This window comes from Rattus norvegicus, chromosome 8 (assembly GCF_021556685.1).
Source record: "Rattus norvegicus strain SHRSP/BbbUtx chromosome 8, alternate assembly SHRSP_T2T, whole genome shotgun sequence".
Taxonomy (NCBI): Eukaryota; Metazoa; Chordata; class Mammalia; order Rodentia; family Muridae; genus Rattus; species Rattus norvegicus.
The window spans coordinates 73,882,554-73,897,827 of NC_141541.1; the positions used below are offsets into that span (position 1 = coordinate 73,882,554).

Here is a 15,274-nt window from a genome sequence, read left to right on the forward strand (position 1 = left end):
GGGATTTGAACTCAGGACCTCTGGAAGAGCAGTCAGTGCTCTTAACCACTGAGCCATCTCTCCAGCCCCTATTGATCCTTTCTTACTGCCTCTCTCTTAACAAGGGAGATAAAAGGATGTAATTGGCTGGGATAGAGTGCTCAGGTTAGACTTCCTGTGACCTGGTCAGACTTTCCGTGACTTAGCCCCTAGACTTGGCTTCAGCAGAGGGCCTGTGGCTTGTAGATGGGACCAGTCACCTAATCCATACCTGCTTTGTTTCTGTCAGGATAGTCAGGCACATGCAGGGAACCACACTGTTGCCTTTGAGGAGGTTTAGAACACAGGCGATGGAAACCAGAGGGAGCAGGCCAGAGAAGCTTGGAGATGAGGAAAGATCCCAGAGCTCATGCCCCATTCCCACACCAAGCAGGAAACTTAGTGCTGAGAACTTGCTATTTAAGGGGCCTCTGGGGAGGTCTGGCCAAAGAGCCGTTTGAGGGAGGGATTAAAATTAGCCTGAGCTGAGATAGGCATGCTCTGGAGAGGGCTGAGGCGGAAGTTTCTGTGGTGCTGCTCTGGGGAAGACAAGATGACTACTGTGCCCCCTTCAGTAGGCAGCTTGCACTCAGAATCCCATCTGGTGGGACAGACCCTATCTGCACTGAGGTCCTATATTTCCTGGTGCCCCAAAGCCAGGCTATGTAGCAGAGAGACTTGGATTTTGAGTCAGTGGTCCTCTCTGTGACCTTGGGTGAGTCACTTGCCTGGGATTTACTTGTACACTTTTCCCCCAGGTTTTTCAAGACAGGGCTTCCCTATGTAGCCCTGGCTGGCCTTGAGTTCTCTCTGTAGGACCAGGCTTGCCTTGAACTCAGAGACCCTCCCTCCTGCCTCTGCCTCCAGAGTACTGGGATTAAAGGCATTTGCCACCACCACCTGGCTATCCTGTTTGTTTTAAATAATTTTTTTAGATATATTTTATATGTCTGTATTTGTGTATGGTGCTCTCAAAAGCCAGAAGAGGGCATTAGGTCTTCTGGCATTGGGCTACAGAAGGTTGTAAGCTGTCAGGTGGGTGCTGTGAACCATTCCCAAGTAATCTACAAAATACCAAGTGCTCTTAACTGCTGAGCCTGGCAAGATGTGTTTTGATCTTCCTGGTTCTGCCTCTTCAGTGGTGCCATAATAAACTTGGTGCTGGCTTTACAGTGTGTGTGTGTGTGTGTGTGTGTGTGTGTGTGTGTGTGTCCACCTATGTTTACCAGTATGCCACAGGTGTATGGGGGTGGGGGGAGTAAGGGGGTGGACAACTTATTCCAGAGATGAAACTCAAGTTATCAGCCTTGGCAGCAAGGGTGACTTTTTGACAGCTCTTGAATACATGTACAGCGCTGGTAAGATGGATGGTTCCACACTTACAGGCACTGTTATTGCAGAGAAAAGAACTAGGATCAGTTCCCAGTGTCCATGTCAGGTAGCCCATTACTGTAACTCAGCTCCAGGGGACTGGTGCCCTCCTCGTTCCTCCACAGGTATGTGTATACACACACACACACACACACACACACACACACACACACACACACTCACTCACACACTTTCTCTCTCTCAGAATAATTATTTAAAAGTAAATGCATAAATGAAAGCTGTGTTTTTATTTTAACACATCTAAGCCAGAAGACCAGGTGGGCAAGATGGCTCAGTGGGTAAAGGCTTCTGCCATCAAGCCTCTGAGGTCCACATGGTGGAGGGAGAGAACTCCTCCAAGTTGTCTGACCTACACAGACGTACGTACATACATACACATAAAATACATACACATAAAATAGGTTTAAGAGCTATAGACAGGAAATGGTGGCTCACACCTTGAATCTCTGTGAGTTCAAGGCCAGTCTGGTCTACAAAGCAAATTTTAGGATAGCCAGAGCTACACATAGAGGACCTTCTATTCCCACCACAGCCCCCAAGTGCTGTGCCTACTTTAACACCAGATGCCAGCATCATTTGCATAGCAGAGGCCCCTGTGACATACCTGTCCCAGTGCCTGGGAGACAGAAGTGAAAGGATTTAAAGTTTAAGACTAACCTGAGCTTTTTAAGCAAGATGTAGTCTCAAAAAGATTTTAAAAAAACAAAACAAAACTAGGAATTGGCTGGGCATGGTGGCAAATGCCTTAAATTCAAGCATTAGAGAAGCAGAGACAGTCAGATCTTTGAGTTCAAGGTTAGCCTGGTCTAGAGAGAGTTCCAGGACAGCCAGGGCTTGGTAAAGACACCCCCTGTCTCAAAACATGCACACGCACACAAACCTAGGAATTGTAGCTCAGTAGTAGAGTGCCTGCCTAGCATGTACAGGATTCTAGTATCACAAAAACAAACAAACAAACAAAACAAAAATAGAAGTTAGGTAAGGCAAACAGGTCTACTGTTTCTCTCAAGTACTCTACCTGTGGTTCCAGAAGCCAGGAGTCATAGAATAAAACCTGGTGTTTAGATCTGACTTCATTACCCATTGGTGACCACAAGGAGGGCACTCATTACAACATCAAACCATCTTGTGGGAACCTGGCAAGATTTTACTTTTCAAAACTCAACTAGGGGGCTGGGGATTTAGCTCAGTGGTAGAGCGCTTACCTAGGAAGCGCAAGGCCCTGGGTTCGGTCCCCAGCTCCGAAAAAAAGAACAAAAAAAAAAAAAAAAAAAAAAAACTCAACTATGGGGCCCTGGAGGCAGTAGGCAAAACACTTGGCCTGCGTGTTCGAGGACTGAAGTTAAGATCCACTTAAAAAGCCAGGTTGGGGGTTAGAGAGTTCGATTCTCAGTACCTACATGTTGGTTCAAGAACTTTTGTATTTCTAGTTCTAGAGAATGCAAAACCCTATTTTGGCCTCCAAGGGCACCAGGCATGCATGTGGTGCATATTCTTATATGCATGCAAAACACACAATATTTTAAAATTCAGGTGAAAACTGGATGGTGCTGTGTGAGTTTAAGACTAGCCTGGTCTACATAGTGAGTTCTACAGAGACCTTCTCAAAAACAAACCAACAAACAAAGCCAGATGGACACGGTGGGTGCCCTTTAATCCATTGAAGTAATTGTTTTATTTCCAGCTTGTTACCAATCTCCATACCCAGTAAACTTGTAGCTGAGATTGGCCCAAGGTCACTGTAGCCAAGGATGACCTTGAACTCCTGATCCTGCTGCCTCAGCCTTTCAGGCATTGGGATTACGTGTGACTGCCAGCATACCCAGCTCCATAAAGTTTGTTTGGTTGGTTTTTTGAGACAGATTTTCTCTGTGTAGCCCAGGTTGTCCTCAGACTTATATCCGCCTACCTCTGCACCCCTAGCGCTGAGATTAAAGGTTAGTGCCTTCACACCCAGCTAAGCTTAGTAACTTTTTAATAGCATTTGCTAAGTGCTATCTAGGTTTAAAGATAAAACTATAACTCATTCCCAGCTACTGTGGAGTGGAGGGTAGAAAACATAGCAGCCCGAGCCCTTCCTCCCTTCCACCCGCACCCTGTTTGCAGAGCACAAGAAAAACTCCCTGTGTGTCTTTGCCTCTCCAGAGCTTTACCACCAGGGGCTTATGAGATTGCTTCTGGCAAAATAGAACCTTTTTTTAAAAAAAAGATTTAGTTGTGTGTGTGTGTGTGTGTGTGTGTGTGTGTGTGTGTGTGTGTGTGTCTGTGTCTGTGTGTGCTCACACATGTGAGTTTGTGTCCACAAGATTAGTATTGGCCAGAAGAGGGTGCTAGTGTCTTCTGTCACTCCACTTATTTCCTGAACCTAGCTGGAAGCCAGCCAGTTCCATTATCCTCCTGTCTCCATCTTTCTCAGAGCTGTGGTTACAAGTGACCATGGGATGTCCAGCTTATTGTGTGGGTACTCAGGTCTATACTCTGATTCTTTTTTTTTTTCTTTTTTCTTTTTTTTTTTGAGCTGGGAACCGAACCCAGGGCTTTGCGCTTGCTAGGCAAGCGCTCTACCACTGAGCTAAATCCCCAACCCCTATACTCTGATTCTTATGGCTGTGTGGCATATCCGTCATTTTTATGTGCTTATTTACGGAGTGGGGTACTCTCACTCTCTTAGGTGCGGTGGTCTTTGGGTCTGGAAAAGGGTGGTATGGTTATATACGGGTGCTCCTCCGCCTTGCCTCTTTTGCTGGAGATGTGCTCGGGTGTTGTGTGAAGCCTAAAGGGAGCTTTGATAGATTCAGAGCTGTGAAAGTGCATGTGTACAGGAGGCCTGGGACACACTCGGTCTCTTTAAGTCCTACCTCATGAATGAACAACGCTGACCACTGTGGTCTCTGTCTTTAGGTCCGGACACTGTTTGTCAGTGGCCTCCCTGTGGATATTAAGCCTAGAGAACTCTACCTGCTTTTCCGGCCGTTCAAGGTAAGTCAGGATCCAGGAGTCCCCCAGAGCCCAGGGTCAGGGCTGAGCAGCGAGAACGATCTCTGTTGTGCATTGAACTACAGAAAGGTTTTCAGAAACTAGGGTCACAGGCCTGGCTCTATCTATGCTGGTTCTGCTGACCCTCGTCTTGTGCCAATTTCTCGGTCCTGCCGAACCCTTGTTTACTCATCTGTAAAGTGGAGATGGTAAAGAATCTTAAAGACTTTACCACATGGGGAATTCTTGCGATTCGGTGTATGTAGCCTTTTTTTTTTTTTTTTTTTTTTTTAAAAGCTGAAGAAACTGGATAAGGGACTTGCTCTTGAATTACAAGTTAGTAGAACCCTGGGAATGCCCTGGGCACTGCTGCACCATGGGATTCAGAACACTAAGGCAGCAAGAACTCAGCATCGGTGTGAGGGTTGCCTTTGGAGAATGACTCAGGGGATTACTGAGGAAAGATGAGGCTGATGGGGGGGGAGACAGTGCTGGGTGAGCACAGCAACAGCTTCTGACCCCCTGGAATGGCCACTTCTCTCCACAGGGCTACGAAGGGTCCTTGATCAAGCTCACTTCAAGACAGGTAATTTTTCTCCCAGTTTCCTCCCAGCCTGGGCTGGTATTGGACTGAAACTTTTGTCCTACTGTTTGAAGGCGGAGACTCACTCCTTTCTGCTGCTGTCCTGCTTCTGCCCCGACAGAAGGACAGCCTCCATAGCTCTCTCCTCTTTTCTAGCCAGCTGGGCCTTGTCAGCCTCTCTCCTTTCTGTCTGGCTCTGGCGTTCTAGAACCACAGACTGCCTGGCCCCAGTGGCTGAAGAGGGTAGAGATGAGACAGCAGCTGGCCATGCTGCAGGAGGCCAGAGCCCAGAGCCTTCTGGGGGCCACTGGCATGTGAAGTCAGAGGTTCTCAACCTTCTCTGCATGCATTTACAAATGCTTCTGGGGTTGTGGTTACAGCTGCCAGACCTCACTTTAGTCCTTGGGGCTGCTTTAAATTAAAAATAAAACAAAAAAACAAACAACAACAAAACTTACAGAAAAGATGATATTTAATATGGCCCTTGGACCGGTGTTTTGCTATCATTTAATAGTGTGGTACTTAGAAGGGGCACCTAACTTAGAGGATTGTGACTTGTGAGTCTTCCAGACATACCTTAAGGAGGGGATGGGCAAGAGCTCTATTTCTTCTGTATTCTCTAACCAGCAAGTCACATAAGTGGTGGTGGTGGTGGTGGTGGTGGTGGTGGTGGTGGTGGTGGTGGTGGTGGTGGTGGTGGTGGTGGTGGTCTTCTTCTTCCTCCTCCACCTCCTCCTGTTGTTGTTGTTGTTCCTCCTCCTCCTCCTCCTGTTGTTGTTATTATGTTTGTGTATTTTGGGAGTTGGGGAGGTCAGCCCCAATGTCTTAGACATGCTAGACAAGTACTGGACCTGAGGTGTGGGTGTAAGACAGGGAGAGATACAAGTTTGTTCTCTCTTTCTTCCTACTAGCCTGTTGGTTTTGTGATCTTTGACAGCCGGGCAGGAGCAGAAGCAGCCAAAAACGCATTGAATGTGAGTAGACAGAGGACATGCCTTTCTCTGACGAGGCTAATTGTCCCTGTTCTGTCCACTGCAGATCTTCCCCTACTGCACACCCAATAAACACGTGCGTTTGTATTTCCCACCCGTCCCAGGGCAGGATCTTTGGCTGCCTGGTTTGTGAACGTGTCATTACCCAAGCTCACCAGCTTCCCTGTACTGTAGCCCTGTGTGGGAAAGCCGTACAGCCGAGCTTGCTTCTGGGGCCCTCTGTGTGGATGTGGGTCCTTGTATGCGTCTCTTTTCTTCCCATATAGGGTATTCGCTTTGATCCGGAGAACCCACAGACCCTGAGGCTAGAGTTTGCAAAAGCCAACACCAAGATGGCCAAGAGCAAACTGATAGCAACACCAAACCCCACCAGCGTCCACCCTGCCCTAGGAGCACACTTGATCGCTCGGGACCCTTGTGAGTGGAGCTCTCATTAAACTGCTCATGTTAAGATCCTGAGATCAGTCTCCTTTTCCTGGGACCTTCTTTCACCCATATCCACCTACCCTGAAACTTAGAACCACTTCGTCCTCTGCAGCCTTTTCTAGTCTCAGGAAGGCTGAGCTCCAAGGCTCCAGGGCTGTGAGATTTTCTTGAAGCCTTTCCGTGATTTCTTTGTTTAATATAAGCTATCTGTGGCCTGCTGGAGATCATCTTGAAAGAGGGTATTCATCATGCTGAATAAGTTCATGGAGCTTTCTCCCCAGTCTTGAGGAAGGGGAACTATGGTTCCGCTATAGTGCTGGGTCCTTTTCTGTTTGGAAAGGGGTGTTGGAAGGGAAGAGAGCGTTCTGACTGTGGAGGCTGTTGTCTCCTGTTATAGATGACCTGATGGGGGCCGCTCTGATTCCTGCGTCCCCAGAGGCCTGGGCCCCTTACCCTCTCTACACCACAGAGCTGACCCCAGCCATTTCACATACTACGTTCACCTACCCAGCTGCCACTGCTGCTGCTGCCGCCGCCCTGCATGCTCAGGTAAGCCATTTTGGGTAAAGGAATAGAAGACTCAAGACAGACAAGCTGGATCTGCCTACTTTGGCGTAGGCCGCTCCTGTCTCTGGGGTTGCAGCAACAGAATTGTCTTCTCTCAGGATTGGTAGCTCATGTCTGTAATCTTAGTATTTAGGAAATTGAGGCAGGAAGATTGCTGGGAATTTTAAGACAGCCTGAGCTAAATTGTGAGACATGGTGTACCCCCCCCCCCCCCCGCCCACAAAAACAACAAAAAAGAAACCCACCTCCGTGACGGTTATCTTCCCAGATTTTTTGGAATCAGTGTCCCTGGGGATCTGAATGTTAAAAGCAGAAACCAGGGACATACAGGCGGGGTCTGCTCAGCCTTCCTGTCTTTATGAACTTTATCGAGCTTTTAAAGGTTTGCTTGCCTCAATTATTTCTGTGGAAAACTAAAATAATATACTGTGCCTTCAGAATGTTTGGAGTTGGAGAGTAACACAATGAAGGCCAGGACTCTGCCAGGATAGTTTAGGGCTCCTGTTTGTGTGTCTCATATGTGGAGATTATAAGACAACTTTTAGGAATCAGTTCTCTACCACGTGGGCCAAACCGTCTTGTCAGCCCTGGTTGTGTTTTTTTTTTTGTGTGTGTGTTTTTTGTTGGTTTTTTTTTGTTGTTGTTGTTTTGTTTTGTTTTTTGTTTTTTTGGTAGGTTTTATCAGCTCAAGTATTTTGCTTTGTTGGTAGATCTATTTAGGTTTTTAAAGAGGGGGGTGGTAGTGGTGGTGGAAAGACTTCTGTAGCCCTGGCTGACCTTGAGCTCCTGATACTCCTGCCTCTACCTCCCAAATGCTGGAATTGCAAGCATATAACACAATGCCTGGCTTTTTTTTGTTCTCGTTCTTCTTTGTTTGTTTGTTTTCTGTTCTGTTTCTCTCAGACAGCGTTGCTCTTTAGGCTGTCGGTAGTTCTCCTACCTCAGCCCACCAAGTACTGGGATTACAAGTTTGGGAACTGAGCACTTGGGGGGCAGAAAAAAGAGAGTAGCTATTTGTAGGGGACAAGCAGCCACAGGAGGGGATCAGAGGCGGTCTTGAGCCTCTCTAAACCTCTGCTTAGAACAAGTCATCGAAAGTGGCCATCCAGCATGGGGTGTGTCCTATACCATCAAGAAAGGAACACTTGGAGGTGGCTGTTTATTTGCTCCTCACCTGGGCAGTAGAAAGGGATTAGGGAGAAAGGACAGAAAAGGCTTGGGAGGGAGGGTTCACAGGAACCAGAACTGGGTGCTGTACTTGGGGTCTGAGTACACACCCATGTCTGAGTCGTTTGAGGGGGTTGAGACTCAGTTTGTCCCAGGCCAAGGGCCACTGTCATTGCAGGTGAGTCCCAGCAGGGAGTTCTCTACAGGAGGCTCTGACTGTATTGGGCCAACATGTGGTTAACGTGGTGCTTTCTCCAGCTGAGCACCCTGTGCATCTGGAAAACTCATCTAAGGTAGCTGATGTCTTCCAGAGGGGAAGGTTTGAGTATTAACACAGGAGCGGAGTAGGTGATGGGAAAGCTGTGTGTGCGTGCGTGCGTGTGTGTGTGTGTGTGTGTGTGTGTGTGCGTGCACGCATGCACTCACAGGCATGCATGCTGTAGGTCTGGGTGCTTTGAATGCAGGAACAGTGGGAGGCACTGTGATCCCAGCTCTGCTACTAATTAGCTACTTGATCTTCACCTTTGAGCTTACGTGTGCTCATTTGTAAAATGAGACGGATGGGCTGGGTCAGGTTTGTCAAGAGAACCCAGGAGTGGCTCCTCTGCTCTTGTAACTGGGAGCTGTGTCCTGCTACAGGTCCCTGTCCTGCGGTCCCTTTCCAGCTTCTTCCCATTCTCTACTGCTTTCTAACTATAGTCCAGATCCTGGCCCCCATTACTCAACCTCTGTGTGACCTTTGACAAGTTGCTTTAAATTTCTCCATTTCCTTGTTACACAGTGACAGTAGTACTTACTTGAAGGTGGGCGCCACACACACACACACACACACACACACACACTTTTGTTTGTTTGTTTGTCGTGCTTTGGTTTGGGTTTGTAGCCAAGGTCTCATGTACTCCAGGATGATTTCTATTGTAATGTGCAGCCAAGGGTCCCCGGGATGGCCTTGATTGAGCTTATCTCCGTCTCCACCTCCAGAGTGCAGAGATCACAGGCAGGCATCACCCTGGTTTAACTTTTGGTATTCAGGATGAATACTAAGCAAATACTATCAACTGAGCTACATCTCAAGGGTTCCGTCCCCCAGACACCTTCCTCCACATTAAAACTTTATTTGATGTATATGAGGACTCTATCTGCATGTACACCTAGAAGAGGGCATGAGATCCCGTTACAGATGGTTGTGAACCACCATGTGGGTGCTGGGGACTGAACTCAAGACCTGTGGAAGAGCAGCCAGTGTCCTTAACCACTGAGCCATCTCTCCAACCCCATCCTCACCCCCCTTTCTTAAATACAGGGTTTCTCTGTGTAGCCCTGGTTGCTCTAACTCTCCATGCAGACCAGGCTGGCCTTAAGTTAATAGTTCACCTGCCTCTGCCTCCCAAGTGTTGGGCTTTTTGCTTTTTGAGACAGTGTCTCATGAAGCCTAGGGTGGCCTTGATCGCCTAATCTGTCCCCATCTTAGAATGCTAGGGTAACTGTGTTCTATCACACTCAGCTTTGATGCAGCTATCAGCGTAAATAAAGTACTGTCAAAGTGCCAGAGTTTATGGTTGCTAGGGCAGGAAGATTATTGTCTTGCTGGATGCCTGAGGTCTGTGTCTGCCTGAGGTACTGCATTCTCGCCTTCCTGGGAACAGGAAGGAGGCCACCCTAAAGCACGCTGGTATATCTTGGAGGGAGACTAATGACAAAACAGTCTAGTTCTGACCCTGTTTTTCAGAGTCCCTGAACACCCACAGTAGAAGATGCCAGGTGTAGTTAACAAGCATACAGCATATTCCATATTCCATGTAGTGATGTCTTGTTTTCCCCTTTCAAGAACCCCTCCCCACTGCTCCATGACAGCACTGCACCAGAAGTGGAGGCTAGAAGTATCTAAACATGGAGGGGACACGAGTCTAAGTAAGAGGTCCTGACCCAGAGAACCAACAGAAATATGAAGGGCAGCGAGAAATGGTGGCTGGTAAAAAATAAAAGGCGAAGAAGGTTAGAGAACTAATACCCTCCATCGCTCCACTGTCCCGTGCATCCCAGCCTCCGTAGCTCGGTGGCTGCACAGAACACGCCTGCAGGAGGACCCTGAAGAGAATTCTGTGGCTCTCTTGTTCTAACGTAACAGGCTTCTACTGAGGCAGGCATTGTGGCCTCTGCCTCTGAGCCCCAGCATTAGGGAGGTGGAAACAGAAGGGTTTCCACCAGAGTTCAGCCCAGCCTCTACTACACAGCAGATTGTAGTCAACGTGTGCTTCACTGAAACTGTCTCGATAGCAAACTTTCCCTGTGAGCAGGGAGCTGTGGGAGGAGGTATGGCCACAAGGACACAAACTGCCTTGCATGTTTTCCTGCCTGTGTAATGGGACTCTTGACACTCAAAGTGAAATTCATGAGTGAAACTCATGCACGCACAGCATGTGGCATATGGCAGGTACCTCAGAAGCCTTTAAGCACCTGCAGATCTGCATTTAGGGAGAGAACACTACACAGAATGGGTTTCTCTTAACCTTGGCTTATTCTACTCAAGGGAAAACCTTTCTCTTTCCTTTAAAAATGAAAAGCCTTAAACTTGTGGAAGTCCTCCTGCCTCAGCTTCAGTGCTGGAATATAAGACGTGTTCTTTCATGCCCAGGGATGGCTGCCTCTGTTTTAAAAATTCTTTTTTGGGGAACGTGGTAAGATGGCTCAGGAGGGTTAAGGTGCTTGTAGCCAAGCATGGTGACCTGAATTTGATCCCTGAAACCCTTAGAGAGGTAAGAGAACAGATTCCACTCACACACTGGCATACACATCACATGCACACTTGATGGTACATAAATAAATAAATTACTGTATTTGGGAGTGCGTATATAAGTAAAAATCCATAGGTGTGGGTCCTTCATAACATTTTCTATACAAAGTCATCAATTTGTTTCTTTTCGCTTTTTTTTTTTTTTTTTTAGCTTAGTGCGTGTATATGAATACACTGTAGCTGTCTTCAGACACACCAGAAGAGGGCATCAGATCCCATTACAGATGGTTGTGAGCCACCATGTGGTTGCTGGGAATTGAACTCAGGACCTCTGGAAGAGCAGTCAATGCTCTTAACCACTGAGCCATCTCTCCAGCCCCTTCTTTTGGCTTTTTGAGACAAAGTTTCATGTACCCAAGGCCAGCCTGGAACTCCTCACTCTTTTATCTCTACCCACCTTAGTTCTGTCATAAGGAGCGTAACCACCATGCTTGCTGGAACTTAATCTTAGGACACTTAGTTTTCCATGTCAGTAACAAGATTTATGCCCAGGTGCCTGGCTGGCACAGCATTGTATAAATGCACCAGCTCCTGGCAGGTGTCAAAGACGTTGTTGAAAATTGCTTCTTGCACACATTTGTGGGTCGTTGGCTTGATGGGTTTTCCTTATGGCGTATGGCGAATTCCTGGACCTGTTACAAAGTCATGGTACAAACTTGATAATCTTGACAGGCAAGGAGTGAAGTTTGTTGATGCCGTGATCATTTAAAACATTTATTCTCCTCCTTCTCCTCCTCTTCCTCCTCTTCTTCCTCTTCCTCCTCTTCCTCCCTATCTATGATGTTTATGTGGGCATGAGTGCTATGGTGCATGTATGGAGGTCAGAGGACAAGAGGAGGAGACACAGAAAGGGACTGGGATGCTCTTAGAGGACCCAGGCCACGGGCTTATTCCAGGCGTCTGTGAGATGTTCCACAGCAACCCCACTGAGTACGTTCCTTTGGCATCAGTGGCTTGGCTGCCCAGAAATGTTCCCATCCCCTACCTCTATTATCTAGGGCCAAGGAACTGCTGTAGTTGAGAGACCTGAGGAGCAAGTATGGGAGAGACTTTTGAGCAGCCATGTGAGGCCTCCGCTCCCCTGTATGGAAAGTTTCCCTCCAATTACCCTCTGCCTGGTCCCATGGGCTCCCAGCCAGCCAAGCACTGGTTGTCACGGGGCTGCTCCAGCTGGGTGAAGGGTGGTAGGCAGGGCTCATGAGAAGATTCTGAGCTGGCTGGAGCCCTGAGCTTGTGTGGTGGCCAAACTACTACTACTTCTTAGAGCCTTGCTTGTGAATACGTTCTAGTGTCTAACCTGGCATCCAGCTAAGAATATCCTAGTCCAGCTGTGGGCCTGAGGAGCTTCCTCCTTTACAGCTGTAGCCAGGAGAAGAATGAGCCTGTCCTACTATGTGCCAAGTATACAGTGTTGGGATAATCAGTCCCTAACTTCTCATCACTGCCTGTCTGTCCTTGGAGGATGTGATGGCCTAAGTGCTGTACTCTTCAAGTAGCACCAAGAGTTGGGAGGGACACGAGAGCAGTTTCCTAGATCATCTTCCTCAGCCCAGAGGGCCTGGCAATGGTCATACCCTTTCTGCTTACCCAAGAGACAGGAATCACATGCAGCCAAGTGGGCCTACTGGGTGTGCCTGCCACAGCTCCATGTGTGTCATCTGAATGTCCAGCTTCTAACTCATCCTCTACAGTAGCTCTTAAACCACCCCACTCTTTCCTAAGGGGACTCTAGACTGTCCCTGGGTACTCAGACCAACCTCCACCCAGACAGTCTTGGGTGAAGCTGGGGCTGACGTGCTCCTCCCTGGCTGTGCACTGCTGGAACGGGTTCTGCTCAGCTGTTCTTGCCAGACATCTAGCTCTCAGAGAGGGATATATACTGTTTTATTGACCATTCTCTGAGAATCCAGCTTTGGGGCCTTCTGGGACTGTCTAAAGCTGTCTCCTCCTGCCTGAGGGCTCAGTAGGGCTTTTGAGTCTCTGAACTTAGGAGCCATGTAACAAGAGTGTGGGATAGATAGAAATGGCTGCATTGAAGAATTGCCAGGGCCCATGTGTGGAGACCCACTCCTCAGCGACCACATTGGCTTTGATGTCGTAATGTCTTACCTGCTGTCTCACTTGCATCATGTTGGCAGAGTTGGCGTGGGATGCTTGAAGCCCCACGTTCAATCCCCCTGCACTGCATAAAAAGCAAACATAGCTGCTCACTTCTCTAATCCCAGCACTCAAAAGGGAGAGGCAGTAGGATCAGAAATTCAAGGTCATTCTTAGTTATTTAAGTCAAAGCCACCCTGAGACTCTTGAGCTCCCGTCTCAAAACAAAAAACCCAGAGGCCTTCAAGATGGCTCAGCGGGTAAAGACACTTGTGTGTCACGCCGATGAGATGAACTGAAGTTCATGTGGTTGAAGGAGAGGACCAACTCCCTCAAGGTGTGCTGTAATTTCATGTATGCCCAAAGCATGCACAAATGGACACGTGTACACTCACAGTATTTTAAAAAGTGAGGTTCAAATCCTGACGTCCTCCTTGCGGAACCCTGACCTGCAGAGGTATGCCAGGTGGTGACTTCCTATTCTTAAGAGAAAGAAGCTGATGCTTAGGGGCGAGTAGCTGGCCCAGGCTCTACCGAGCGGCAGCCTGGACAGCCGTAAGACTCCGGCTCCTGCTGAGGGCTGAGGGAAGGAGCTGTATGTCCTGACGGGCGTCTCTTGCAGGTGCGCTGGTACCCCTCCTCGGACACCGCTCAGCAAGGGTGGAAATATCGCCAGTTCTGTTAGCTCCTCAGTAAGTGTTGGCCCTTGGGGTCAGTGTCCTTCATGCTGGCCACTCACATGCCACAGATCCCTTCTCCTTGTCCTTGGGTGCTTGCTCAGGCTGTGGCCTCCAGAGCCTGTTTACAGGGCAGGGGCCCCTGGCTACCTCACCCCTCTGTCCTGTAGTGACCCTGCATCCCCTTTCACAGCCTCCATAGCAGCTCCCATTCTACTCTGCTGATGGCTCTTTTCCCTTCCCTTCAGGTCTTGTCACCCTGGAGTTGGTCCTGGGTTGTATGGGGCCAGAACAGGGCTCTGCCCTCACTGCCACCCGAGGCCTGTGCGGACGGACCTGCTGCTTCCCTCTAGACACTGTGAATCTGAAGCCTGACTCTGGATGGCTCCTGTTTTCTTCCTCAGTTCTCCAAGGCCTTCGGGAGGATCAGAGGCCTTGGATACCTAGGTCCAGCTTGCAGGCCTCACTGGGACCCAGCGCAGCCTGACCTCCTGCTCAAACTTGTACCTGTAGCTCCCCATCAAGGAAAAGGGACGTTTAATTTTGCATGTTTATGAATTGTGACACTTGTGCATATGTGTGTACGGTTTGTTCCCACACTGTCGCCGTAGCAACAGGTCTTGGCAACGGAGGCTGGTTCAGCCTACTCCTCTCCACTCCCGACTCCTGCACCCACCCTGCTTCGGGGGGGCCTGACCCTGTGGTCACTTCTGCCTTGGGGGCCCCAGCTCCTAATGCAGATGCACACGCACACGCACGCACGCACACACATGCAGACTCCGTTCTCATCCAGCAGTAGATCCACAGCCTCTGAGTTCCATGTCCAATCAGAGTCCTGCATCGTCTCCTTCTCCAGGCCGACAAGTCTAAGAAGCCTTCCTTGCGATTGCCTCCCCCATGTACCCCACTCTGCCACTGCCCCTCATTCTTCCTGAACTTCGAAACCAACCAAAACGTGAAAAGTATTTTTGTACCCTGTGTAACAAAATATTTATGGATCATAAAGGGTTTTTCATGTGTTTACCATTAATTATTGAAGAGACCTTGTTCAGCCTGTCAGATAAGTTTAATGTTTAGTTTGAAGCATGAAGAAGAAAAGGGGTTTCCGTTCTTCAGCCGTCAGCCTTTGTGTCGGGTGTTGGTTTAAGAATGAGATGAAGGATAAATTGTGCAATTTTGTTTTAGTTGACGAGCATGTCTGCTTCACCTTTAACCTCAGCTTGGATGTCTGGCTACTTCCGACAATGACGTCTGGAGGTGGCTCTTGTAATTGGTGACCCTGTGAGAATGTGAAACTGGATCATAAATGAAATGCAAAATAAAAACCTGAAGTGACTGCTCTGACTTTTGCTTCTATAATCCATGGGATGCAGGCTGCTGGGCTGAGGGATGGCAACAGGGACTCCTGGTGGCCATCTGGGTGGGGACACCTCAGAGCTGCCATTTTATTGTTGCCTTGTGTACCAAGCCGAGGACCCTGTCTCAGAGTGGGGAGTGACTGCACCAGTGTTTAATCCATCATCCCATACTGTATGATGAATTTCCTCCTTGCTCAGGGAATCCTGAAGGTAGAAAGAAAGCCTTA

General features: G+C 48.5%; 1 protein-coding gene across 3 annotated transcripts in view; it reads left to right on the forward strand.

Annotated features, from left to right (window-relative positions):
* Positions 1–15,025, forward strand: part of Rbpms2 (RNA binding protein, mRNA processing factor 2) — a 31,303-nt gene extending 16,278 nt beyond the window's left edge. For all 3 annotated transcript variants that reach the window (XM_087563460.1, NM_001173426.1, XM_087563459.1), the window contains 7 exon segments: positions 4,312–4,389; positions 4,934–4,972; positions 5,881–5,943; positions 6,228–6,378; positions 6,785–6,936; positions 13,635–13,704; positions 13,938–15,025. In XM_087563460.1, coding sequence (XP_087419586.1) covers positions 4,312–4,389; positions 4,934–4,972; positions 5,881–5,943; positions 6,228–6,378; positions 6,785–6,936; positions 13,635–13,697 — 546 coding nt within the window. In that variant the 3' untranslated portion in view covers positions 13,698–13,704; positions 13,938–15,025.
* The last annotated feature ends 249 nt before the right edge of the window (positions 15,026–15,274 follow it).